Source organism: Gouania willdenowi, chromosome 10, assembly GCF_900634775.1.
Source record: "Gouania willdenowi chromosome 10, fGouWil2.1, whole genome shotgun sequence".
NCBI lineage: Eukaryota > Metazoa > Chordata > Actinopteri > Blenniiformes > Gobiesocidae > Gouania > Gouania willdenowi.
The window spans coordinates 8,440,016-8,467,618 of record NC_041053.1 but is presented as its reverse complement, the minus strand read 5'-3'; the positions used below and the strand labels follow the sequence as shown (position 1 = coordinate 8,467,618).

The 27,603-nt window shown below is 42.5% G+C and overlaps 2 protein-coding genes across 3 annotated transcripts in view; one reads left to right on the top strand and one right to left on the bottom strand.

The window, feature by feature from the left end:
• Positions 1-1,254: 1,254 nt before the first annotated feature.
• On the bottom strand, positions 1,255-10,555 carry pdzd11 (PDZ domain containing 11). Of its 2 annotated transcripts, XM_028459969.1 has the most exons (7): positions 10,464-10,485; positions 9,305-9,402; positions 8,934-9,153; positions 7,410-7,550; positions 7,224-7,322; positions 4,424-4,484; positions 1,255-1,910 (listed from the first exon to the last, which is right to left on the bottom strand). In XM_028459969.1, the coding sequence occupies exons 3-7, from the start codon at positions 9,042-9,044 to the stop codon at positions 1,876-1,878; spliced, it is 447 nt and encodes a 148-aa protein (XP_028315770.1). In that variant the 5' UTR covers positions 9,045-9,153; positions 9,305-9,402; positions 10,464-10,485; the 3' UTR covers positions 1,255-1,875. The 2 variants fall into 2 exon arrangements, with proteins under 2 accessions (XP_028315770.1, XP_028315771.1); XM_028459970.1 differs by lacking the exon at positions 8,934-9,153 and having other exon boundaries at positions 10,464-10,555.
• Positions 10,556-15,316: 4,761 nt separating this feature from the next.
• Positions 15,317-27,603, top strand: part of gdpd2 (glycerophosphodiester phosphodiesterase domain containing 2) — a 50,069-nt gene continuing 37,782 nt past the window's right edge. Inside the window, exon 1 of the mRNA XM_028460407.1 lies at positions 15,317-15,442. Coding sequence (XP_028316208.1) covers positions 15,317-15,442 — 126 coding nt within the window. The remainder of the gene's footprint in view (positions 15,443-27,603) is intronic.

Genomic DNA, 27,603 nt, shown 5'->3' with positions numbered 1-27,603 from the left:
GTAACACCCCCTCTGGCAGATATCACAGCTTGTAAACGCTTCTTATAGCCAACAACAAGTCTCTGGATTCTATTATTTGGGATTTTTCCCCATTCTTCCTTGCAAAAGGCTTCCAGTTCTGCAATATTCCTAGGACGTCTTGCATGCACAGCTCTTTTAAGATCTACCCACAGATTTTTGATAATGTTTAAGTCGGGAGACTGTGAAGGCCATTCCAAAACCTTCAGCTTGCAGTTTCCACAGTGCGAGGCATAATTAAGAGATGGCAGGTGAGGGGAACTGTGGAGGTCAAGAAGAGATCTGGAAGACCAAGGAAACTCTCGGAGAGAACAGCTCGTAGTCTGGTCAGAAAGGTAAACCAAAACCCACATTTGACTTCAAAAGACCTCCAGGAAGATTTAGCAGACTCAGGAGTGGTGGTGCACCCTTCCACTGTGCGCCGATACTTGCACAAACAAGACCTTCATGGAAGAGTCTGTAGAAAAAAACCTTATCTACGACCTCATCATAAAATACGTCAAAAATATGCAACAGAACATCTACAGAAGCCTGATGACTTTTGGAAACAAGTGCTGTGGACTGATGAAGTTAAAATAGAACTCTTTGGCCACAATAAGCAAAGGTATGTTTGGAGAAAAAAAGGAGCAGCATTTCATGAAAAGAACACCTTGCCAACTGTTAAATATGGGGGTGGATCCATCATGCTTTGGGGTTGTGTTGCAGCCAGTGGGACAGGAAACATTGTTCGGGTGGAGGGAAGAATGGATTCAATTAAATACCAGCAAATTCTGGAGGCAAATATCACAGCATCTGTAAAAAAGCTCAAGCTGAAAAGAGGATGGCTTCTACAACAGGATAATGATCCTAAACATACCTCCAAATCCACCATGGACTACTTCAAGAAACGCAAGCTGAAGGTTTTGGAATGGCCTTCACAGTCTCCCGACTTAAACATTATCGAAAATCTGTGGGTAGATCTTAAAAGAGCTGTGCATGCAAGACGTCCTAGGAATATTGCAGAACTGGAAGCCTTTTGCGAGGAAGAATGGGGAAAAATCCCAAATAATAGAATCCAGAGACTTGTTGTTGGCTATAAGAAGCCTTTACAAGCTGTGATATCTGCCAGAGGGGGTGTTACTAAGTACTGAAGGTACTGATGCTGTAGGGTGCCCTGACTTTTGCACATGCCAAAATTATGTTTTTCATTTTTGTAATTTTGTTCAATTTATAAAATAAAATGTAACTATGCATTAATGTTTCCTGACAATATTGTCTTTTTTTCACATATACCAGAGAGACAGTAAATATGAATATAACTTTTTAAATATATAAAATATGCTGTTTTTAAAGGGGTGCCCTGACTTTCACACACAACTGTAAAGAGTAAACACAAACTCTACACTCTGTATGGAATGGTACATTCTAAACTAAGACAGTTTTGTTTTTTTAATCTCAATACATTATTGTTTCTGTATATAAATATATTTTTTTAATATTAAGAGTAAATGTCATTTTTAATTGTGGCTGTACAATTTCTGCAGACAGTATTTTGTTTATGCCTCTTAGATACATGTACTGTCATAAGAGCTGATTCATAAACTTTTAGAGCGCTTGTCGAGGCATCTGGCATATCCTCTGCATCACTGACATTCAATTAACCACTCAGTTGTAATGTTATTGTATGTTAAAGTCTCTTACATCGTGCCTGATGTAAAGTATCAAAGAACCTACCGTGAAGGTTTTATGACTGAACAGAAATATCCCTGAAACACAAACATTATGTGAGTGTTTGTGAAACTGAGCTGTAATGAAGTTGTTAGTCATCCACAGCCTGGGACAATCAGCATTTAGGAAACTGGTGATGTCTACTGCCACCTAGTGCACCGTCCGTTCCTTCTGTCTTTGGTAGTCTGAAGAAAAAGCACAAAGCAACAAACCCTCACCATGTGTGATTTGATTATATTATTGTCGAAAATCTGACATGAGTATGTTCTTTGTTTTCCTAAAACTATTTTTTTTACACATTATCCCATTGAAAAAAATATAAAATGCCCTGTTCAATTTCAAAAAATGTACAAACATACTGTTGAAAATTCTAACTGTAAATAAAGATCAGGCAGCCCATTTATAACTGCTGGGCACACATAAAATGGGGCCTGAAAGATGCACACAACACTTTCCTTGCAAAGTTTGTAATATATTAAAATAAACAATTACAATCTGTGTTAATGCTACTCTGAGTCAAAGACAGAACCAAGACATACAGAAAGTGCAAGAGTTTTATTTATTTATTATTTCCTTTCATGGCTGCAGCACGTGGAGCCAAAAGGTGTGTGCTTACTGTTAATATCACAACAACTTTCTCGTCTCTGTACCTACAGTGTGTGTGTTTCATTAACAACACACAATGAATGACATGCTGCGGAAAGCTGCCAGAGCAGCAGATATGTTATCTTTAAAGCGAGCTTTACAGCGCCTCCCCGCTTCCAACTCGACGCTAGTTTTGATTTTAAATCAAACATCTTGGCGAGCTTCCAAGGCAACTGAACAAATTGCAAAAAGTACAACTTTTATACTTAATGATAACTGAATGATTAACCATCTACATCAGTAAAATGTAGTTAGGGTTTTTTTAAAACAAAATCTTAACTTGCCAAGTCTATTGGATGCCCTACTTTCCCCATATGACAAGTGACCATTGAAAGATAACGTAAAGCCCTGTATACAAGCAAGCCGTTTCATTTACGATAGTAAAAAAAATAAATAAATAAAAAAAACTAGTGATCAGCAATGAGAGTCCTGGAGTTTGATCCCTGTCCTGCGGTGGAATGCTTGCTGACTTTTAACGAGCAAAACGGAAAACACGCAATAGTAGAACTGATATCCTTTGTGTTTAGTTCATAGAGGACAGAAATAAGAAATCAAAATGTATATCATTATCGTAATGTGCTGCCCAATTTTGTGTCTATGAATACATGTTTTTTTTGGGCGCCAAGATATTTGACTTTAAAGTAAGGATGTCCCGATTTCCGATCACGTGATCGGAAATCGGGCCCAATCACATGGTTACAGACTCGATTGGAATCGGACGTTATTTCCCGATTAGGACTCGGATATACATGTATATTTATTATCATTATATGAATAAATGAACTTCACTTTCATAGAGCGCTTTAAAGCTTCCTAAAGCATTTTACACTGTGCCACATTCACAGCCTGTTTGATGCTCATGAAGGACAGAGACAAACATTAGTATAGCATTTTCCGTCTCTTTCTTAATCCTCTTTCCACTTCTTAAAGCAGAACTAAGTTACTTGCAATTTAGCGCTCCCCCTAAGGATCCCTTTTGGTTATGTCACTGCCGTAAAACACTCCACACCCCCCGCTGCCTGCCCCACCCCACAGCTACATGCAAACCTTTGCTCTCCAAAGAAGGTAGCCACCAATCACTGAAAAATCTTAATACAACAGTGACACTAAAGGTGCTTTCACACACAGTCATAAGTGACCATGTGAACAGTATGAGGAAGAGAGACAAGTAAAATAAATAAATGATGCGGGAGTATATGTAGGATGGATGGATATTTGTGCGTGTGCTGCTTGATGGAGCATTGGGTTGCAAGTGTGTGTGCATGCCTGTTGCCGCGACAACGGTACGTGATTGCTGTGTGTTGCTGCTGAGCTGTTATTGCATGGAGTTGCTCCATTCCTTGGACAAAGGTCTTCTCTGCTTTTTGTTGCTGGCTCCACCATGATACAAGTTTGAGAAAAGTGAATTGGTAGACAACCGTGTGCAGCCACGGGGCTGGTCACAATCTAGCATTAGTTTGTATTGGGCTGTTGTAAAGCAGTATGTCTTGCCACCGGGTCAGAAGCAGGGAGAGTTGCAAGTGCTGTTTTCTGGCCAGAGACAGCAGGGGGGGATGAAAGACCCCCCAATCACCCCATAAATACTTGTTTTACCCTCACAGGAACTACAACAAGGATTTATTAAGGTGAAAAAGTTACTTAGTTCTGCTTTAACACACCCACAGTCAAACATTCAGCAAACTGTGTCTATATTAATCATCTCCGTCTTACATGTTGGTGTCGGTCTAATAATTAGAAAAATCTCTTCTTTCCTGTGTTACTGGTGGTAATAGCGCAGCCTTTTCTGATCATGCTGAGGGGAATCCCAGCACCAATCTCATTTAAATATGATTTACATATGTAAATAGGAGTGGACATGTGTGCGCTCACATCTGCGCTGATTCAGATGTTCAAAGGATAGGTGCGTGAATCCAGTCCTACAGACAGATTTAAACATCTGAATTTTTACAAGCATACGCCTCTCTCAAGCAAGTCTTTGTACATGAAACCCCTGCTGTACATAGCTTGATAAACTTGTGAACTTAACAACATAACCTAGTAAAAAAAGACTTACTGTAGGGGAAAAATCGAACTCTCATCATGATTTCTCGAGCAGTCTTCAGAATCTCCACTGCCTGAAGAGGAAGATAAATGTCATTCACCAAAAACTCAGCCCATTATTGGAAAAAATTAAAAGGCTTTGTTCCTGAAAGTGTGTCATCTAAAATCTCATACACAAAGGCAAAAATATCAGCCATTTGGTTTGGGCTTCTAAAGAGTAAAATAGCCAAATATCATCCCTTTCATCCAAAACTGACCTTAAGTAAGTTTTTCCGCTCAATCTACATTAGCTCGACACACTGGCCATGGTTGAATTATGTTTTTTTAATTCGGAATTAGTTAGTCAGAATTAAATCATTCAGAATTAAAGTGTTCTGCTTCATGTTTACATGGAAATAGTCATTCCCGAGTTGAGGTTTACATGGAAAACCGATTTATTCGGCTTTATTCAATTCCGCTTTAGGTTTGGGGGTTCGAAAGGGTTCTGATTGGACAGGGGGCGAACGTGACGTATCACGTCTATCAGGGAAAACACACAACAAACCTTTCATTGTTGGCTATAACAGAAGACCACACATGAGAACTGTTTTCAACATTTGATTATTTTGATTGCAGTTTTGAAGCAGCAGCTCCACAATAACAGGCAATTTCAGTTTGGACCACAGAGCGGAAGAGATTGGCACTAATCACTGGTGAAAAAAAAAAAAAAAAAAACCCAGTAAAACTTGTTATGGTCATTTTTATATTCATCATCATATCGTCAAATGTATGTTCATGTGTACAATTTGTCATGTTTTAATACATGATGACTCCATTACTCTTTTGAACAACTGAATCATGATTAAACAGTACAGAGCGTACTCAGTGCACAGAGCCAAGGCCAGAGTCTCTGCTCGCATGCATCACACACTATCAAGGAGATAAGAGTGGCGCCACATCTTCTTCATAACATATACGTCTTCATCATCCTCAAATCTTTGGGCATCTGACTCTCCCCTCCTCCTTACCCCAGAGTGGAACTTTGCTCTTATCTGTATAAAAAGCTTAAGATTTGAAACTGTTGGAACGGGTCTTGAACGGGTTTTGCATTTTTGCTTTGCCACCAGCCTTTGTTTTTCATTCTGTCAGGATGGAAGCTTCTTCTTTACTCCTTTTTATTTTATCTTATAATAAATCTTTTTTATAAAACCATCAATGCTCTGCCTGGACTCCATCATTCAACCAGAGCAATAAATCATGTCTCCAAATGAGGTCAACCGTAAATTCAGCCGTAACAAACTCCAGAAAACAATCACCAAAAATAAATAGTTGCTCCCTGGTAAAGATAGTAGCTCTAACAACTGGTACAATGATATTACAGACTGTACATGTCGTATGGGGCCGCATTTACTGCGCCTTCGGGTCCTAGTGCCAGCCGTCCAGTGAAGCCTGTTCTGTTTACTGAGGTCCGTGTGTGTTTAATAAGTCCGTGTGAAAGTCTGGATGTTTATGCTTCCGTCCAGGAACTTTTTTCATTATATCCATGTCTTTTAAGGCTCTTATTAGTCTCGACTGGAGTCCGGGCCACCGCCATCTTGGATTATGTTGTCACCAGCGTGTCATCGCAGCAAGTCACGCAAGCGCAGAATGACCCAAATTAACTTAAAGCTGAATTAAGCAAGTTAAGTGTTTACAAGAAAGGCAAATTATCTAATTCGGAATAAACCAGCCACTTAATTCAGATTTAAATTTAATTCGGAATTAAATTAGCATTAGTTATTAAGTGTTTACAAGGTCAGTTTAAAGAGGAATTAACTTTTATTCTGCTTTAAAGAGGAATAAAGCTCCCATGTAAATGTGGCCATTGTCAAGCCTTCAGTAAAGAAGTCGCTGCTTAGCATTATATTATGGGTTCGATTCCACCTCAGTTATCCCAACAGAGTTTACATGTTCTCCCTTGTAATGGGTAGGTTTCCTCCTCAAGTCTAAAACCCTTTGGACCTATGTTACGAATCTAGATTAGATTAATCTCCGTTAGCTAGCTTCAACTAACCAAACATTCCCTGTCAGACAGGAGCAGTCTTACGAACGTCAATCACCTATGAACACAACACGCTAATTTAAGCAAAGCATTTCCAGCCTCACTACGTGCGCTTGCACATGAAAGGGGTGGAGATTGCAGCGTTTGACCAATCAATGGAGCGAAATGGCAGACTGAGCGTCTTTACAATGAATGGAGGAACAGCTTATCATCTTAAACAAATATAATGAATATAAAACCATTATGACAGTGAAGAGCAACAGTGAAGTAGTGCAGCGCACAGCAGGGGGCGGCGATTTTATACTTGCTCAGATCTGATCCATTTCATAACTTGGTACCGACCAGGTTGCTGAAGTTTAAAATGATGAACAATTAAAATCCATAATTCAGACCAAAGACAACCCTGTTGTTACAGAAAAGGCAGGAATGAGAAAACTCAGGCAGGAAGCTGCTGACACAGCTGTCAGAACTGCACCAACCAGGATCATCTATCAATGGGCATGGTCGTTTTCTAAGAGATCTGATTGGTCAGGAGGCTGGGCTTTAGCACTCGCTAACACCCAAGCCAGAGAAAAACCTGGTCGCGAGCAGGTTAGCTGTTCAGCATTAATTGACATAGTGATTAAGACAGCACACACTGATTAAATCCCAGAAGTTAGCGCGATAATAGGTAATCTAGATTTGTAGCATAAAGCTAAAAGCTAGGTTTGATAGATCCTTCCAATTGATCATAGTAGAATATATTTGAACTCATAGAAATGTAGAGTAAATCTGATAACAGCCACAGACTTACTCGTGAGTGTTCTATATCCTGGAAATCAACCTCGTTCACAGACAGAACTTGGTCTCCCTCCTGCAGCCCCGCTCTGTGAGCATCTGAGTCAGGGACCACCTTCCAATGATAAAAAACAAGAACAATTAAACTCATAGTTAATCAACAACATATGCTGTCAACAAAGCATAGGTTGCGCTCACACACCTTGGATATAAAGATGCCTAACTGTGATGCCTTGCCCCCACGGATGTTGAAACCCAGCTGAGCTCCAGGAGGTTTCTTCAGTACAACTGTGCGAGGTAAGAACTGAGTGAGCTCATTGTTGTAGTTGGGGTGATGAACTCGCTGAAAAACCAACAAAAAAAGAATGAGAATCAGCTCTGGGCCCCAAAATGCAGGGGTCAAAATGTCAGGAAAAGCAAGAACCTCTGAGGAATACTGTGATCACAAGGGTTGGGCGATATGGACCAAAACTCATATTCTTTCTCAAAATGGCCATACACACTAAATATTTTTAACTCAAAGTCTTACCAGAATGGCAATTCTGGGTTAAATTTGCTGATGAAAAATGCCAGTGTGGCTTGTTTAGGAGAAGATCTGGATCACGACGCACGTAGAAATCCATGTGCTTTCTATGCGGTTCTGAGAAGTAACGAAAACAGCAACTCCTAAAACAAGTATTTGAATATAAAATAAGCTATAAATATATATATCTCAGAAATATGGAACAATTGTAAAGGAGGACACTATTTGACTGTACTCTAAGAATAATATTAAATCGTATGATGTTATTTGTTCTGTGTGATTGCAAGAATAAAAACAAGTAAAGAAAAAAGATATATTCCGATATAGGCGATAGTGGTTTTCTTGCTAAAATAGAAAACTCAATATATCTTGAATCTCGATATATTGCCCAGCCCTAGTGATCACAGACTTTGGTTGCAAATCTTTTTGTCCTTAAGGGCTGCTGCCCTGCATGGTTAAGTTATCATTTTGCTATAACAGCCCTGATTGTATTAAGTGGTTTGTTTCCAGGCCTCATGCATAGCTGGGTAATGAGAAGAAAGCAGCAAGGAGGCTGCTAAAAACAAAAACTTAAAGACATTTGCATTATTTATTTACTTGTTTAAAAACAACTTTCATCTGTCTAATAAGAAAATGGAATAGAGGGTTTTGACGGTGTGTCATCAAACTGGAAGTCACCATATTGGAAGTACTCAGCAGGTAAACAAAGCAGATCCCAAACGTTTAACGAAAGGAAATGGTGAATTATTGCCGTGTTTTTGGCTGTACCGATCGGTCAGACCGTGAAAAACATTTGGAGTTTTATAGACTGCCAAAAGTTATAACAAATCAGGGAGAACAATGTCAAAATTTATCAGTGGAAAAGAAGGTGCTTGAGGTTAGCGAAGCTAAACCAGGATCTACGAGGCAAAACTTTGAACAATGAAATTTGTTTAGCCCATTTCTTGTCAGGTAAGTGAATTGTTGATAGCAGCGGCTCTTAACTAATTTTCTAGTGTGATGATAATATAATTCATATCAAGCTACTGCATGTGGCATTATTGACTAATATAATCACATTTAATAGCCTGCTACAGTAGCAACACAGTTCTTAAAATGTTGGGCTAAATGTGCTGTATTTCTCATTGTATTCCAGGTAAAAGGTCTGACCTTTATAAAAAAGGATGACCCAGATTGGGTTAGAGTTAAAAGCAGGTAGTTTACCATATCAGGATACATAATAGATGGAAGACTCTCCAGGTCATCATTGATCCAAGATGAGGGAGCCAACTCATATGGATCTACACCACCAAAAATCCCTAACTTTTCCTGCATCCAGAATGCATTTTGAGGAGCTTTTCTGTAGTTTTGAACATTTATCCATCGCAGTGTTTTCCTCTGAGTGCCTCCAATATGGCCGCACGTTCAGCTTACTGCCCAGAACCTGACGCAGGTGAAAAACCCTCAATATAGAAAATCTTTACCACTGTAACACATTTACAACAATACTTAAATGTAACAAAAAAATGATGATGAACTTTGAATTTCATATTATGCTTTTTATCAGGTTGCAGTAGTGCTGAGATGTGGCACACCTCTCGAGGGGGTATCCAAGCAGGAGGGTTCTCATAGGAGGGCAGGAACACCACAGGGAGCTGGTAGTCCTCGTATGGGATTTTCTGATCCATCCTGACTGAAAAACACAAACAGGAAGGCAATCACAGTTAAAAGAAGCTCTCAATTCAAATGATTAATAATAATATAAATTTTTGGGGGGGTTTGGTACATTTTATTTTTTGTCTAAGTATGTGATCATCTTATTACTGTACTGTAGTTTGCTCTAATGATGTCTAAAGTGGCAGTCTTAGACACTGTCTTAGTCCTGTGCACATGAACTTAGTCCTGTGTCATCACATCACATTTTAAAAAGTCCCTACAAACACAACATGCGTATATAATCCAGTGGTTTGGTACCCCAGGTAAATAGTACTTGTGTATACTGTGCAGGCCCGTAGGTTATAAATACGTAAGTGTCTACTGATACGGAAACGAGGCTGAGTACGTTTTCCAGACCTTTTCTACATACGCGTAATATGCCTGTGTTTTCACCGTGGCAGGATGGCGAAGTGGTCTAAGGCGCCTGACTCAAGGATTCTTCCTTCTGCTGCCGTGGGTTTGAATCTCACTTTTGTCATATACATTTTTTTCATTATAACATATTTAACACGGCAAATTCAACCTTTAAAAATACATATACGAAAAAAATAACATTTTAGGGTATTTCCTGGGTTAGGGCTGAAATAAAAAGGTAGCTCAAAATAAATTATTTAAAATAAAACTGACGGAAATTTAAGTCACGTGGTGCACCTATCACGTGATCTAAACTAGCCAATGAGGGGCGCTGCGTATGCATAGACTCTAACTCTATTGATATGTTTGCTATTGATACATTTCTGTATCAATATCCACGGCCTATTACACAGCATATGGGTTTGTTACGTTCCCTTGCAATAAACGGAGCTGAGTAAAACAGCAACACAAGCAACCTCCTCTTACACGTAAGCAGTGTTTGACACAAAATCCACAAAAACAAACTTCCAACTTCACGCGAGTAAACACAAGCAGTTCCTGCTAATAGTGTTAGCAAACGGGGCATTATCCAGCTTTAAAACAACTAGATATTTAATCGAGAGCCCTATAATTATTCACCTACCCTGTTATTTAGCTATAGAAAAGATGGATTTTGTTACTTACAAGACACGCAGCATGAAGAAAAGACAGCTAACGTGCAACTTTCAGGGCGTCCTTCTTCCGCTTCCTCTTCTTCGTCCTCTTTCGTATTTACGGCAGAGTAGACGCCACAAGGCGTATTACTGCCCCCCACTGGTCTTTATTTTAGCGACTCAGCGGTCCCCAACTGGAGGACCGGGGTCCAGGTCTGGACCCCAAGACCTTTTTATCCGGACCTCCAAACATTTTTGTTTAAAAGTACTGAAATAAAATATATAAATTAAATTTTATCGAAAGTTATTTTTGAACAGGCGTGCGCGAGGGCAGCTATGTCAGTGTTGGGTCCTTTGCAAGAGCCGGGGTCTGGAGAGATCACTTTTTGGCTTGTATACACATTACTATGAGATACGTGAATGGATTATGGCATTGTCAAAAATTAGAAAAGTGGACTCAGAAAACCGCATCTTTCGAGATGAGTGGACTGAGGCGTATGCTTTCATTTTGCCTTCACCGAGTATTTATTTGTTGAGTCTTTTGCTCTTGTTAAAAGTGGAAACATCAAGCAGCATTTCGAGACAAGACAAAACTTTCAACGAAAATTACAAGCTAGGATCACCCGCGAGGACGAGGAAAATTGGTGAGCTGAAAAGACAGTATTAGCATGCAACACGGGTAATAGTGCAGTCCCTTACAGCACAGCAACAAGCCTACGAGTGCTCACTTCATGTACAATGGATTTTGGGCAAACATAAAAAGCCTTTTACTGACTCCGGAATGGTGAAAGAGTGTATGGAGGCGATGGCAGACACGCTGTTTAAGTGTAAAGAAGGACAGCAGCTAAAACAAAAGGTTCGTCAGACTCCCTTATCATCCACAACAACAACTAGAAGAGCTGAGCTACTGTCGGAGGATGTGCAGTCCCAGCTTGACAGCGCCATTCAAAGTGCCCCGTGCATTGTGTTAGCTGCTGATGAATCAACTGACGTGAGTGACAACGCTCTGGTGTATGTCCGATTCTATCATCAAGAAACTAAAATATTTGCAGAGGACATTTTAGGAGTCACAGCTTTGAAAACGCATACCAGGGGAGAGGACATACTGTATATTTGGCCATAAAGTAAATGCTGACAGAGGAGAATTGATGTAAAAAAATTTGTCTCCATCACCACTGATGGGGCACCGTCTATGATGGGAAGAGAAAAGGGTGCAGTCAGTCTACTAAAAGAGGACAACCCAGAGCTCTTGTCATATCACTGCATTATCCACACGTCTGTTCTCTGCTCAACATTTTACAGAGCACCATGCAGAAGCTATGAACACCATCACCAAACTAGTTAACTTTCTTAGGGCTTCATCAGCTCATCTCGTCTGCTCAGGGAGTTCTTAGCAGAAGTAGATGCTCCTGCCAATGACCTGCTCTTGCACTCCAGTATCAGATGGTTGAGTAAAGGAAAAGTGCTGGCACGCTTTTGGAAGATAAGAAATGAAATTAAAGATTTCCTTGTGCAACAAAAGAGTCACAAGTCTCAGATGTTTTTGCACTTTTTAGAAGAGGAAAGTAACATGAACACACTGGCCTTTCTGGTTGACATCACAGGGCACTTAAATGACCTCAACCTGAAACTTCAAGGGAAAGACAATTCTGTGTGTGACTTGGTGGCTGCTGTCCAGTCTTTTCAGAGGAAACTGGACATTCTGAAAATGGATCTTGATCAGGACTGTACACATTTTCCTTCACTGAAGAAGATACAGGAGAGCAATGTCACTGCTCATTCTGACTTCATCCAAAAGTTGATTGAAAACTTTAGGGCTCATTTTGATGGCTTTACATTGGGAGATCAGCTGATGCTTTTTGTAAGGAGTCCATTTTTTGTTAAGAATGTTATCTATTTCTGAAAGGAGGCAATGCATGTGTACAAATGGTCTAATGCACAGGCCCTTCAATTGGAGCTATTAGATTTTCTGACTGATGTAGTGTTAAGAGAGCAATGTGAATCCATTTTGGCTGCAGACTGTGCCAAAGGCAAAGTTTCCTGTACTTAATAAAGTGGCAGTGTACACATTAACATTGTTTGGCTCTACCTATAGCCTTTTCTACACTAAACATCATTAAGAATAAGTACCGCTCACAACTGACCATTACATGTGCATACATGTCTGAGAATTGCTTTGACTCCATTCCTTTTGATTTAAGAGAGTTCACAAACTTGCTTGTTTACAAAATGTTAACTTTTTTTTGTTGCACTAACAGAAGTATTGTTTTACATTTTTATATATAATGCATTATGAGGTGCAACATTTGTTTCCTATTTGCACTTTTGAAATACAATGTTTGCAAGTTTATGTGCATTAGCAGCTGTTCACAACACTGAATGTATTTTTTTTCTGAGGGGTTATGATGGTAATTCATTTGCACCTAATGTATTAAGACATTCAGTATTTATTTTTATGCTTCCTGTTGCTGTTATTAATGTTGAAAGGTTTTATTTGTACTAAAAGGAAATAACATACTTGAATGAATTTCAACAAAATCAGTTGAATAAATTTAAAGATAAAGATAGTTTTATTGTCAACTTGTTGACAAAGTAACAATTTAATAAAAGGACAGAAAACTGAATTATTGTTGGGTGTTTTTGGATGTCCGGACCCTCGTCGACTGGGCTGATCGGGTTAGTGGACCTCTTGCCAATTTAGTTGGGGACCCCTGATCTTCCCATATGTTCCAGTGTCATGCAGGCACTGCAGCACAGCCTTGGAAATCATCAAACCCAGCTCAGGGTGAAGTCCAGGTTTAACCTGAGAGTCCGGCTTAGTTAAGCCGGGTTCTAACTGGAACGGCCATTTCATCAACGAGAAAATATCTTGGTTACCATAGTAACACAGTCCGTGGGTCAAACCTGGTCCGACCAGGCTTCATCTGCTGACTCACTCTCATGAAACCACATAATCATTTTGAAATAAGTCATTTAGTGATGCGTTAAAACACTCAATAAAGATCTACAAAAGGAAAAAGGAGTCAGACTTCTGTTATACTTTTTTTTTTTTTAATACCACTTTAATACGTTATGTCCATTCATTGATCAGAGATTAATAATGAGAAAGCTGTGGATATACGGGATGTGCGTGCAGTACACGCACCTACCGTGCACAGCTCACCTGCACCTGCAGGGTCTACAGTGTTGGATGTGACATCCAACAGCGCCGCTGCTGCTCCCGCAGTTCATTTAGTGCTGAGTTCAACAAACTATTCATCAAACAGTGCATCTCTGTGGGGCCTGGGGTGGTGGGGTTCATGGCTTCGGGACGGGGGGTCTGGGGTGGGGGTGGCTGCTCTTGGGGGGGCTCACTTGGGGGCCACAGGGGCCGGCCGGTGTAGGTTCAGGGGGAGGGAAGGATGACTTGTGGGGCCTCGCCCGTGCTGGGGCCCCCCTGGGTCGTGCTGGGTAGGTGTGTGTGGGGGCGCGGCCGGTGGCTCCTGTCCTGGCAGATCCGTGTCGGGAGTGGTTGGTCTGCTGGCTGGGGGCGTGGGTGCCGTATCTGGGCGGGGGTGTCCAGGGGGTGGGTCTTTGGGTTCGGCGTCTTGGGGTGCACGCCCCTGCCGTCTGTCCAAGAACTGGCCGCGGTTCAGCAAGGTGCCGCGCCACCTTGGGCAGGGTGGGGCTGGTGGCTGTGGCCCACTGTCCTCCAGGCTCTGCTGGCGTCGGGGGTGTCTCATGTCGGCGCATGGGTGACTGGGGGTGGCCTCCAGGGGGGGGGGGCTCTGCTGGCAACGTTGGTGAGCAGTTGCGGTGCCTGACTGGGGGTGCATGGGTTTGCCTGCCTATCGATCCGTGGCTGGCGGGGTGGCCCTGCTTGAGTGGTTGGTGGCCCGCAGTGCCCGTCTGCACCATCTACCCTCTCCGGTGGCCCGCCATGCGGACGGGCCGGGCTCCTACCGGAGAGGCCTCTGACATGGACACTTCACATCACACAATCCCAGCTGGTCTGGCTGGGGGTGGAGGGGGCCACCGCCTGTGCTACTAAGTAGTGGCACGGGGGCGGCACTCCCACCTCTGGCTGCCCTACTAATCCCTCCAATTTTAATTACACCTCAACACACCACCCCCCGGAGGGTGGGACCACCACTTCCACCCTCCGGAGCTATTGCACCACATACACATGTATACACATAGGCTGGAGGGGGAGCACCGCTCCCCTCCATCCACCCTTGTTTAATAGCACTTCATACATTCACTAAACACATACATTCACTCAGGGGATAGGGATTGGGGAATGGAGAGGCACCATAACAGGGTGGTGTGTAACTTCACACATTTGGGCCTGTCGGGTGGGGGCCCATCCCCTCTGTTGATGGCTGGGCCGCCGTGTGGGGATCAGGAGGGTGCGGTCGGGCGGTGGGTCTCTGGGGGCGTGGAGGGGTGTTGCTGGGGGCTCTCTTTGCGGGGTCTCTCCAGGCGGTGCCGGCCTGGTGGGGCGTGGGGGTGCCCCTCCTCCACGGGTGGGGCTTGGTGCTTGTCTCGTCTCCTGGTTGACTTGGGGGCGCGTCTCGCGGCGTGTGGGTGGGCGCGCTGGGGGTGCTGCCGTCTGCGCCGGGGGGTGCTTGGCACTCCGGGGTGGTGCGCTTTGCTGTCCTGCTGTCCTGCTATCTGCGGGCTGGCCGGTGGGTGGGTTCTGCGCCTTTTGCTGGGGGCTGCTGCCTCACATCAGTTGTGTGCCGTTGGGGTGCCTCTCTCCCGCGGTGGCGGCCGCCAGTCGCTCTTGCGCCAAGAGGGCATTGCCCCGTGGCTTGCGCTGTCTGGTGGGGGGCGGGGCCTAGGCTGCTGTTCTTGCACCATCTGGGGCTGTGCGGTCTTGCTGGGTTGTGGCCTGTTTGTGGGATGGAGTGGGGGGTTCCCTGTTCTCCAGTGGTGCCCCTGAGGTCCGGCGGGCCTGGCCAGCTGGCTGGGCCTCTCCTGGCCCGGGTCTTCCGGGGCGGGTGGTGTGGGCCGTGGCCTGCCATGCCTGTGAGTGCGGCGCCGGGTGGCCCCGGCTTGGGCGGCGCCCTGTGAGCCGGGCTCTGCGGTGTGGCTGGGCCCTTTGGTGGGGGGGTGGGGAGAGCTGTCTAGGGCTCATTGCGTGGGCGGCATCAAGGAAAGGCGATCTGGCGTGCTTGGTCGGTGTGCCTGGGGGCCGGTGGGGCAACTTGCAGCATCCCCTTGGTGCCCTCGACGACTGTGGGCGTGGTTGCCGTCCCTGGGGGCATTGCTCTCGCCCGCTGGCTGCCCGTTCGGCGCGGCTCTGGCTGTCTGCTGGTAAATGGTAAATGGACTTGATTTTATATAGCGCTTTATCACCACACTGAAGCAGTCTCAAAGCGCTTTACATATCAACTCATTCACACACCAGTGGGACAGAACTGCCATGCAAGGCGCTAGTCAACCACTGGGAGCAACTTAGGGTTCAGTGTCTTGCCCAAGGACACTTCAACACATAGTCAGGTACTGGGATCGAACCCCCAACCTCTCGATCAGAAGACGACCCTCTACCACCTGAGCCACGGTTGCTGGGCGTGAGCCTTGGCTCCTCTGCTGGGGTCTCGGGCGGGGGGCTCCCTGGGCCCTCCCCTCGGGGTTTGGGTGCTTGGGTGTGGGTGAGTGGGGGGATGCGCTGGGTGCTCGGCTGCTTGGGGCTTCCTCGGATGTGTGTGTGGGGGGCGGTGGCTGCCTCTCGGCCTGGGATCTGGGGGGTTGCTCGGCCGTGGGGGGGTGGCCTGGGGATCCCTGGCCCCCACTCTTTCTGCTGGCCTGGCTGCATCTGCGGGCCCGGGGCAGTTCCTGGGTTTGCGGTAACGGTTTTTGCACATATACTGGTATACGATGCACTGGCACGCCTTGGGATGTGGGATAAAACTCATACTGGGCTTAACTTTAGACACGTTAATCCCAAATACCTTTAAGTACTACCACTCACTCATTCCCCCTGTCCACAGCCACCACCATTATAGCTAAGCTTCACACTTGTCACTATACTGCCTTGATTACACAACATAATAAGCACAATATATTCTACAACTTCACATCTCACCCTCACTGTATAACAATCTATTCTTCCCCACCCTTTTTATTTTCTATCTTGAGTCTCTCCTCCCTGCTCCCTTCCCCCTCCCCCTCCACTTAGGTGTAACACTGCGCTCCCTTTTTATATCCTCCCTATAATAAAATATTTCTTACCCTTCCTTAGGGAGGGCTGGTGATGGTCACAATTAAGCAATAGAACAAATCAATTTATTTTAATACAATAACAAAACATGCATTGCTGTCTCATAGTAATTGCACTTCTTGTAGTGTTGACCTTTGACAGCATGTGCAGAAAAAAAGAAAAACAATTCCTCCTTTGGACTGGATTGTAAAATAGTCTCTTCATTTCCTCTCTTTTTCACTCCTTTACTAAACCTTCATTAATAAAGGCCTTAAGCTCCACCCTCACCAGGGGCTTGTGAATGTCTACTGCATTCTTTAAAGTTTCCTTTTCAAGACCGCCTTCTTGTTACCTTCAATCCCAGAATGCTCTGGAACTCAGCAGAATGTAACCTCTGACTCTAACCCTATTTTGGACACAAAACTTAAGATTTCCATCACTATATCAGGACGAGCTTTATTTCTAGCGGCTCTTAGGGCCTCCAGTGCTGCTGCAGAGTCTGAGCATAAGACAGCCTTATCAGGCTTTTTCCCCTCCACCCACTTCAAGGAACAAAGGGTTGCCAGCAATACTGTAGTAAAAACAGAAGTTTAATTCAACGTTCGGAAACTAAACTTAAGATCAGGCTGTTCGAAGTAGAACCCAAACCCTGCCCTTCGACTGACCCCCAATTTCCACTGGATGCGGCTCCGCTGCGTTACGTCACCGCCGCGTCACCCGAGCTGATAGGTTTCCAATTTATTCTATGTGTTAATTTCCACCGGGTCCGCTGCGGTGCGTGTCAGCTCCTTCCCAGATGCGGTCCGGTGCCCTCCGCCACATATACGCAGGGCTTCTATTTCTGGCAGACACCGGAGCACGACGCATCAATCAGCACAGAGCAAATGAAGCTAAACAGGAATTTAAGCACGTACTCCGCAATAAAATATTACGTTTGTTTTCAAAATAAAACACTTCAGATTATATTTCAAGTAAATACATCACCAAAACGTCATAATGTGTAAAAACAAATTCACATCCACTATCTTGATTCCTCTCATACTGTAAATGCACTGTAAACTGCAGCAACTTTGATTTAGTTCATGTTTTACTGGTGCAGTTTTATCTCTTTTCTGTTGGCTGTTGATAAAAAATGTGGCTATGACAAATCCAGAGAGTCCAACCTTCTTGTTCTCCTTCGTTAGGAACACTGGCCTGTTTATCTGTTTATTGTTGCGTTTATAACACATACATTTAACTGCGTTCTCGCGTGATTATATAAATATCTTGAGAACTGCTCTGTCTCGTGACGTCACATTCGTTCAACCGGAGTGCACCGCGGCGCACTCAAATTGTAAATATCTAGCTGCAAATGTTTGAGCACTCCCAAAAATCCTTGTCCACTACTGTATCCCTAACTTTTTACGCCTTATCCAAAGAGCCATTTCTCCCATTTCCATAGATAATGCAGGGATTGGCTTGCGAGTCTGCTTTATACTATTTTTGACGCATCGCCATACACAATACTCCCATAATCTAGAGCCAACCTAATCTATGGGATCAAATTAGGGTCATAAAGATTTTGTATGCGCACAATAAAAATCAGTGTGTGAAAAACTTATTTGTATTTGTTAAAGACGTTTTTTTGTCTGCAAAATACCTTTTGTGTGTGTGTGAAAAATATTTACAACTGTAAAAACCATTTTGTGTCTGCAAAATTGACTTTGTGTGCGTGTGAGAACTTTTCTCTTACAAGTACAAAACCAAATACACAGATGAAATGTGACCCTGGTTTAATTGCGTTTGTGGACCAGCGAATCAGCATTCAGCTTACAAAACACTATCGGAGGGCTTCCCACTGGAAACTCCCCCTTCCTCCTTCATAGCGCGATTAATTGCGGTAGTCATACAGTGAACAAAAGTAAACCAATGAAAAATTAATAATAGACTACCAAGAGACATATTTTCCATTCAGCGTTATTGTAACATTGTAGCCCAAAAAACCCATGGAAGACGCAGGAGAACACAGATAACTTGCAATGGCTTTTACTTGCACATGGTAACACTGCCTCAGACAGAGAGAGTGACATGAGCAGTTTTTGCTCTTTATTACTTCCTGTCAGGCTAACTCAAGATGGAGCCTAGGGCTCCCTCTAGATACCCATCAAGTCCCAGGCTACTACATCCCTCCCTTCTCAGGTCTGCAGACAACACTCACTGCAAGAGAACATAAAACAAGTTAAGCAGTGTTTCCAAAATTAAATCAACTTCACTTCAACTCTTTATCAGTTAGATTTTGGTTTCAATTTTGCCTTTAACCAAATGTTATCATCAGTAGCAGTATCTGCAGAGCAGATAATAGTTTATAGCACTTTATTTTAATTAATCACTTTATTCATTAATTAACTCCTACAATAATCAGGAGGGTGCCTCTCTCTAGTAGATCGCCTTTATGGTACTTTCACATCAAACGCGTTTCGGACGTCAAAATCGTGCCTTACGCTCATAGTTGGATGCTTGTGCTCATTGAATTCAGACGCTTGTCATCAGTGTCGAAGGTGCTCGACACATGCGTCGGATGGAGGGGCTTCTCCGTTGCCAGTGGTGTTCATACAATGGATGATATTGTGGCAATCAGTTGCGTTCATAATTCACCCAGTGACTGTGAAGTGGTGGGGAACATTATTGTGTTGAGAAGGCGATGTTTCCGGTCGGATGTATTTTGGTGTGACTCAGTGTGTGCACTGTGATATTAGAGGACTATAGAGAAGTGTGGGTGAATGGAGAAAAGTTCCCTAGAAACGCTTCCACTATGTATTGTGAATGTAAACCTGCTCATTTCGATGCGTTTGGTATGAACGCGCCACAAGGGTGTTGGTGTCGATTCCTGCGAGATCGGTGGTGTCTCACTTCCCAGCAAAGGTGGGTCACAGGTTCTTCCACAAGGCTTGGAGAGTCTGAGGCCTGGACCTCAGGGAACGGCACTGGTTCTTGCATCTCCAATGGTGGGATACTCACATCCTGAGGTATACTTGAATGAATATCAGGACCGTCACCCTTCCTGATTTGATCGACATGTCACCTAATGACATGTCCATTTACAATGAGAGCAGTACACGATAGCAGATTGGTGCAGCATTCAATTGTTCCAGGAATCCATTTGGGAATGTGTTCATAGTTTCTTGTAAAAACTGGATCTCCTCGTGCAAAACATTTGGATTTGGAGCGCTTGTAATGATTAACTTTCTGTTCCCACTGTTTTTTTTCTACTTTAGCCTGTAAGTTTGGGACTAAAAAATCAAAGGCAGACCTTGGTCTCCGTGACATCAGCATTTCTGCAGGAGACAGACCCATGGTAGAGTGTGGAGAGATTCTGTAGCTGAACAGGAATCTGCATACTTTTGTTTCCAAACTCTCACTTCCTCCTTGCATCCTTTTCATCCCCTCCTTAAAAGTCCAGACTGCTCTTTTTGCCAATCCATTAAATGATGGATGGAAAGGGGCTGAAGTTACATGCTTTATTCCATTTTTAGACATAAAATTAGCAAACACTGCACTTGTGAAGCATGTAGCATTGTCACTCACCAACATCTGTGGTAGACCATGGACACTGAAGCTTTGTCTCAGCCTTTCAATGGTGCCATGAGAGGTTGCTGTTTTCACCGGATAGACACTTAGAATGCGAATCCACCAGCACCAGAAACATCTTGCTGAACAATGGACCTGCATAGTCCACATGGAGTCGAGTCCAGGGTTTTTATGGCCATTCCCAGGGATGTAAGGGAGCTGTTGAGCGAGACATGCTATTCTGTTGACATGCAGCACACTGGTATACATCCCTCTCAACATCTTCATCCATCTGTGGCCACCAGATGTACGAACGAGCCAATCTCTTCATCCTAGACATCCCTGGGTGGGACTGATGCAGCAACTTTAGTAGCATTTTACGTCCTTTTTTAGGAACAATGACTTGAGCCCCCCACAGAACATATCCATCTCGTACACTCAACTCTGAGCGACGAGAAAAATAAGGCATAAATACAGGCTGCACTGTAGAAGGCCAACCTTTTAGCACATGCTCATGTCAGTGCCACATCTTTAGCAGTCCAATGTCTTACTTGTTCTGTGGTCACAGGTGCTGCATCCATTGTATCCATCATCAGCACCATCTCCTCCTCTTCCTCCGCAGGCCCCATTTTGAGCAGTGGAAGTCTACTGAGGGCGTCTGCATTTATATGCTGTCTCCCAGGCTTGTAAACAATGTGATACTCATACGCTCTGAGCCACACAGCCCAACATTGAACATGTGGACACACCATCTGAGGAACAGGTTTGGTTTCATTGAACAGTGAAATAAGAGGCTTGTGATCAGTTTCAATTGTAAACTTTTGGCCATAGAGGTATTTATGGAACCTCTTTATTCCAAAAATCACAGCCAACCCTTCTTTATCTAACTGTGAGTATTTCTTCTCTGCTGGTGCCAAGGTGCGAGATACAAAACCAATTGGTTTTTCTGTTCCAGCTTCCATGATGTGAAACAATACTGCCCCTACCCCATGTGGTGAGGCATCACAGGCAAACTTTAAAGCTCTCTCCCCAGAATAATGTACCAACACATCAGCCGACTTCAATAAGTCTTTTGACCTCTGGAACGATTCCTCTTGATGGGCACCCCAACTCCAACTCACTCCTTTCCTCAGCAGCTGATGTAACGGGGCTAGAAATGTGGAGAGATTTGGAAGGAAATGGTTATAATAATTCAACAAACCCAGGTATGCTTTAAGCTCTGTCACTGATGAAGGATTTGGAACATCAACGCATTTTTTTCGTTTTCCTGGTGACCAGAATGTCATCTAGATACACCGCCACACGGGGTACTCCTTGGATCACCCCCTCCATTGTTCTCTGGAATACTGCAGGAGCTGAGGATACACCGAATGGTAACCTGTTGTATGTAAACATTCCTCGGTGAGTATTGATTGTTAAATACTTCTTAGACTGATCATCCCTTTGTATTTGCTGGTATGTGTGACTCATATCCAGTTTTGTGAACTGTTTTCCCTCAGCTAATACAGCCAATACATCCTATATTTTTGGTATAGGGTATTGTTCTAGAGTGGAGACTCTGTTTACAGTCATTTTGTAATCGCCACACAGTCTACATGTACCATGCCGCTTTAACAAAGGAACCACAGGTGCTGTCTATTGTGAATACTTTACTGGCATAATGACATTTTCTTTTAACAGCCTTTCAATTTCAGCATCAATTTTAGGCTTCATGGGATAAGGGACAGATCTGGGTCTATAATAACGTGGTATAGCACCATCAGGTACATGAATAGTAGCTTTAAAACCTTTTTAAAGTTCCCAATTCATTTTTAATTACTTCCTCATGCTTCTGTAGCACCTCTTCCAGTGTGAAGGGCTGTGATTGGTGTGCAGTGTGCACCTGGTCCAGTGTTGAAGTCAGTGCCTGGTGTTCCCCATGCCTTATTTCAGCCCAGTCCACTTAAAGTGCTTTAGCCACCATCTTCCCAGTAAGTTTGGACCAGTTCCTTTCACTACTATGATGGGCAATATCCTTTCTTGCTGGTTGTAATTAACTTTCACATATGTTTTTCCGAGAACCTTTATCTTTTGTTTTGTATATGTTCTCATTTTCAGTCTGGTTTTCTTTAAAGGAGGAGCATTTTTTACCTTTTTTTTTGACGGTTTTCATATTCAATAGGGTGAGTTCACATCTGGTATCCACTTCAAAGGTAATTGGTTCACCATTTAGAATCATTCGTACCTTATAGGGTGGCACCCCTTCCTCTTCATCCTCGCCCAGAATGCTGTATAGGGACAATGTTTTTTCTTCTTCATTGCTCCCCGCTGCAACTCTGGGAGAACAATAATTAACTTTTTACTCAGTTCTCTTTTCACCCGTTGACTGTTTCTTATTTCGACAGGCTCAAGCTATATGTCCAGTCATCCCATGTGCATGACATTTTTCCTTTTTGAACCGACAGTCTTCAGGTGCATGTTTTCCCTTTACATTGATAACAACCTTTATCCATTTCTGCTCTTCCCTTGCTCTGTCTCTTCTGCCCCATGCTCTCAGCTCTACCAGTCCTCACTGCATTACAAGACATGGCTGCTGTCTTAACTTGTAAATCCTGCACATTTTTATTGGCAGTCTCCATTGCTTGTGCTATAAACAGGGCACTTTCAAATGTGAGATTAGTCTCTGACAATAATCTTCTTTGTATGCGGTCATCACTTATCCCACATACAAGCCTGTCTCGCAACATATGTGCAAGTTTCTCTTCATAATTGCAATCTTGTGCTAGTTTCCTCAACTCAGCCACATATTCAGCCACTGATTCACTAAGTCTTCTCATATGAAAATTGAAATAAAATCTTTGGATTATTTCACTTGGTTTGGGGGTAAAGTGATTCTTTAATAAAGTTACCAACTGTGCAAAAGTCATTTCTCCAGGTTTTTCGGGACTTAGAAAGTTTCTCATCAATCTATAAATTTGTGCTCCGATCACACTGAGCAATATGGACTTCTTTCTTTCCTCTTCATTGATAGTATTTACAGAAGAAGAAGTGCTCCACAATTTCACAGTTTTTTTTGTTGGATGGAGAATTCATAGATTCGCCAGTAGGCCTCAGATGCAGTGATGTACCGACCTAACTCTTTGCGCGTCACCTCATTGTATCTCAGTTGTTCACGGTCAGCTACATCCAACCTCACAAGACATTGATCTGGACCCTTCTCCAAGTATTTGTACAAATACTTGACACTGGAGACAGCACATACAATTTCAAGGTTAATGTGTGCATTGTATCGGAGCAGGAGGTATGGATTGTGTTACGGTGAAATTTACGGTTACCTCGTCTTTGACTTGAAAACACACTCTGTGGTGATAAATGATGAAGACCAGACAGGAGAGATGATGAAGTAATAAAAAATGATTTAATCTAAACTAAATAAAAAGGTACAAAGCGGGATAGACAAAGAAGTGGTCTCCTCTGGCCAGAGGAGAGGCGCGAAGAAGGGCCCAAATGTTCCTTTCACACACATTTATACCCCACTGTCCCACCTCCCCCCCTTCCACAGACAGCAAAGAAGAGACCAGGGGGGGAAGGTCAGTCTGCCGGAGGTGACACCTCCGATGTCGGGGTGAAAGTTAGATGTGTGTGTGTGTGGGTGTGTGAGTGAGTGTGTGTGTATGTGTATATGATGTGTGTGTATGTGATGTCTGGGGTGGGTTTGGACGTGCTCTGGCCTTCGAGATTAAACTGAGGCCAACTGACATTCCTTTAGAGAAGCTGTATTATGGGAGTATGGGCCCACTGACTTTGCAGGAAGAGGAAAAGACATCAGACAGGCGTGGAAAGTTACAAATTGGGGTATTAAGTTGAATGAGATCAAAAAGCAAATATATGCGTATACATAATTAATCAATTTTGCCACCACATATGGCACAACCCACTCATTATTGACGGACACATTTATGCCCCCTCTGATCGTCTTTAAAAGAGACATATCGTGCATTTAAGTCCTTAATTTTTTACATATAAATCATACAGTTGTGGTCTATATAAAGCGGAACTGCAATGCTTGGGTCTGAATTCCTCAATATTATAGCTCCACAGGCCCCTTTTCTACCCCTTTTCTGATGTGCTTCTGAGAACAACTCGTTTTGGTGCGGCCTCTTTAAATGCAAATGAGACATTTCATACCCTGCCCCCTCTCCAGGTAGCAGAGGTGACACTCTGTTCAACTCCACCCTTTTCGCCCATTTTTGTAGTTCGATAGAAGAGATACGATTATTTAGCGGTGCAGAAAATGTTTATTCACACGTTATTTACAAAATCTCAACAACGGAAGACTTGTCCATCCAGCCTTACATGTTCGAGCCAGCGTCGGACCCGACGGAGCGAGATGAAAATGAAGATGATGAACCTGCAGAACCCTAACAAGTGAGCTGACACAAGCGCTGAGCTAACGCTAGCGCCAAGCTAACGTCACGAAATGCATTTTAATACAGTCTTTTCGGAGACAAAAATGGCAAAATGAAATGACTAATGAAAACTTTAGACTTCAATTAAATCACGTAGGCCTTATCATCAAGGATGGTAAATGGTAAATGGACTTGATTTTATATAGCGCTTTATCACCACACTGAAGCAGTCGCAAAGCGCTTTACATATCAGCTCATTCACCCAATCACTCTCACATTCACACACCAGTGGGACAGGACTGCCATGCAAGGCGCTAGTCGACCACTGGGAGCAACTTAGGGTTCAGTGTCTTGCCCAAGGACACTTCGACACATAGTCAGGTACTGGGATCGAACCCCCAACCTCTCGATCAGAAGACGACCCACTACCACCTGAGCCACGGTCGCATTGCTATATGATAATATAGCAATGCTAATAATACAATGATAATAAATATGATGATAATGTACCAATGCTAATAATACAATGATAATAAATCTGATGATAATATAGCAATGCTAATAATACAATGATAATAAATATGATGATAATATAGCAATGCTAATAATACAATGAGAATACCAGTAACCATAAGATAAAATAATAATAAAAAAAGAACAATATATAATAGCAATAAAAATAAAGATAATGATACAGATCTATTAACAGTGAAAGTAGTAATAGTAATAAAAGTAATGTTATAATGATCTTAATGGCAATAATTGCAATAACAAAATAATATAATATGCTAAAAACTAATAATAAACAAAATTAAATAATTATAAGGTAATATAATGATAATATAGCAATGCTAATAATACAATGAGAACACCAGTAACTATACGATAAAAGAATAATAAATATATATACAGTATATATATAAGAATAGCAATAACAATATTAATAAAAGTAATGTTATAATGGTATTAATAGTAATAATTGCAATAACAAAATAATATAATATGCTAAAAACTATTAATAATAAACCAAATTAAATATTTATATGGTAATATAATGATAATGTACTTATAAAAAAATAATGTAATGAATACCAGTAACTATAAGATAAAACAATAATAAGAAATACTATGTAGTCACATCATTCATCGCTCCGTCTTTGGCTCCAGCAGTTGATGCGGCGTCTACGCGCGTGTAACTGCCGACAATAGAACTATGTGCATGTTTAAACGGACTTTGCGGGTTTTTCCGGGGATTCTCCCTGAGCGCGATAAAGGGCTTGACTACTCCATGTATAACCTCGAGCACCATGTGATAAGTTTTAGCTTAGCTTTCTTAACTGCCGACATTAGAACTATGTGCATGTTTAAACGGACTTTGCGGGTTTTTACGGGGATTCGCCCTGTGCGCTATAAAGGGCTACTCCAACTACAGATTAACATGCACGTTTACTTACCAGAATAGTACGTCCCACAAAACTGTAACACACAATACAATTGCAGCCGATTGATTAACGTGGATGCTGATAAGATGAATAGCAGTTGATTCATCTGTTTTGCCTTCAAAATGGATACCGGAAGTCGTCTCAACTGTGATCAAGATGGATGCCAGAAGTCGTCTCTCAACAGATGGTGCGCTAGCGCCCCCTCACACCCTGAGGTCAAAAGATGAATAGGTTTCATTTCAGAGCTGTCCAGAAATGAAATAAAATTAAAAAGAACATTTTGAAATTATTTAATTACTCCAAAATAACAGATACACACACTTGGGGTATTTGGAACCCGTTGACTAAGTTTCAGGTCGAACTCGCACCGCGTCGGGGAGATATTTGCTCCGCACGCACACACACACACACACACACACAGACCATCCTTGCTTTTATAGGTAGACTAGTACAGTGCCCTTCGGAAGTATGCATTCATTTGGGAGCATAAGGGGTATATTTGCGGGTGCAAAATGTAGGTGCAATTTCCCTGGTTTAATGTCATCATTGTGTTTTTTTAATTTTTCAGTTGTTTTTGTGTGCATTTTTTGTATAATTATTGTTTTTTGTTGCCATTGTAGTGTGATTCTGGAGTCATTTGGTGTATTTTTTATATAAATATTATTTATTTTTTGCTTTATTTTACTAATTTAGTATATTTTTATTATAAATATTGTGTGTGTGTGTCTCTCCATCCATCTCCTCTGTGCGTTATCTCTGTCTTGCACATAATCCGTCGCAGGTTGTTAAGAGAAACACAGAAGTACCACGAAAAATAAACGTTTTGCAACACCAACTCTGTAGGAGGATGAGTTATTATTAATGGGTTATATAACTAAGAATATTAATTATGATTATTAATATTACTTCAAATATTGCGGGGTGCCACTCCTTTTAACAGGAGAAATATGTCTCAGTTTTTAGACTAAACTCATCAATGTGAAACCAGGGAAAAGTGATTTCGACAGCAACATCTACACCATAATCACAGCTGTAATGAATCAGAGGAATCAAAGATTATCTTTAACCTTTTATTCAAAATTTAATAATTAACACAGTCAAAATATCAATTGAAATGGTATAATTAAATCATGATAAAATGCATTTCTAGGCTAATAAAAGTGAGGATTATATGTAATAAAGTTAAATCACTATTCTAGGAGAATGCTAGTCTACTAAATATTGAATAAAAATGCAGGATACATATTTGAATAATAAGAAACAGAGCTCATAAAACAAAGGGGAAGACAGACAGGGGAGACGAACAGACATGAATGAGATGAACTGTGTGTCGAACATGTTGTGAGTGTGTATAAGTTTGTAGTTATGGAAGTATGTATGTGATCTATTGTGGATGAAGTTTGCTGATGAAAGTTCGTTCTGGTACCTTGAAGATGATGTCAGGGTTGGACCTGGAGGTGCTGTTTGAAGAAATGCAGTAGGACGTGCCCTCGTTGAGTTCTGTTGTGTTTCAACAGAGTATAGCCCCTTCAGCCGATCCAGGCGGTTCTGGCCTTTGCAGCTGGGTTAGAGAATGGCTCGTGGCTTACCCGAATGGGTCGCAGGCCGGGC

What these genes read in the sequence shown, in the direction of transcription:
- pdzd11 (XM_028459969.1), bottom strand. Translation starts at nt 9,044, where the DNA reads ATGCAGGAAAAGTTAGGGATTTTTGGTGGTGTAGATCCATATGAGTTG. An exon ending in CTATTATGTATCCTGATATG is followed by an intron (nt 7,551 to 8,933) that starts GTAAACTACCTG and finishes TTGGTTTTTCAG; the next exon opens with CGAGTTCATCACCCCAACTA. An exon ending in AGGATATAGAACACTCACGA is followed by an intron (nt 4,485 to 7,223) that starts GTAAGTCTGTGG and finishes CTTCCTCTTCAG; the next exon opens with GCAGTGGAGATTCTGAAGAC.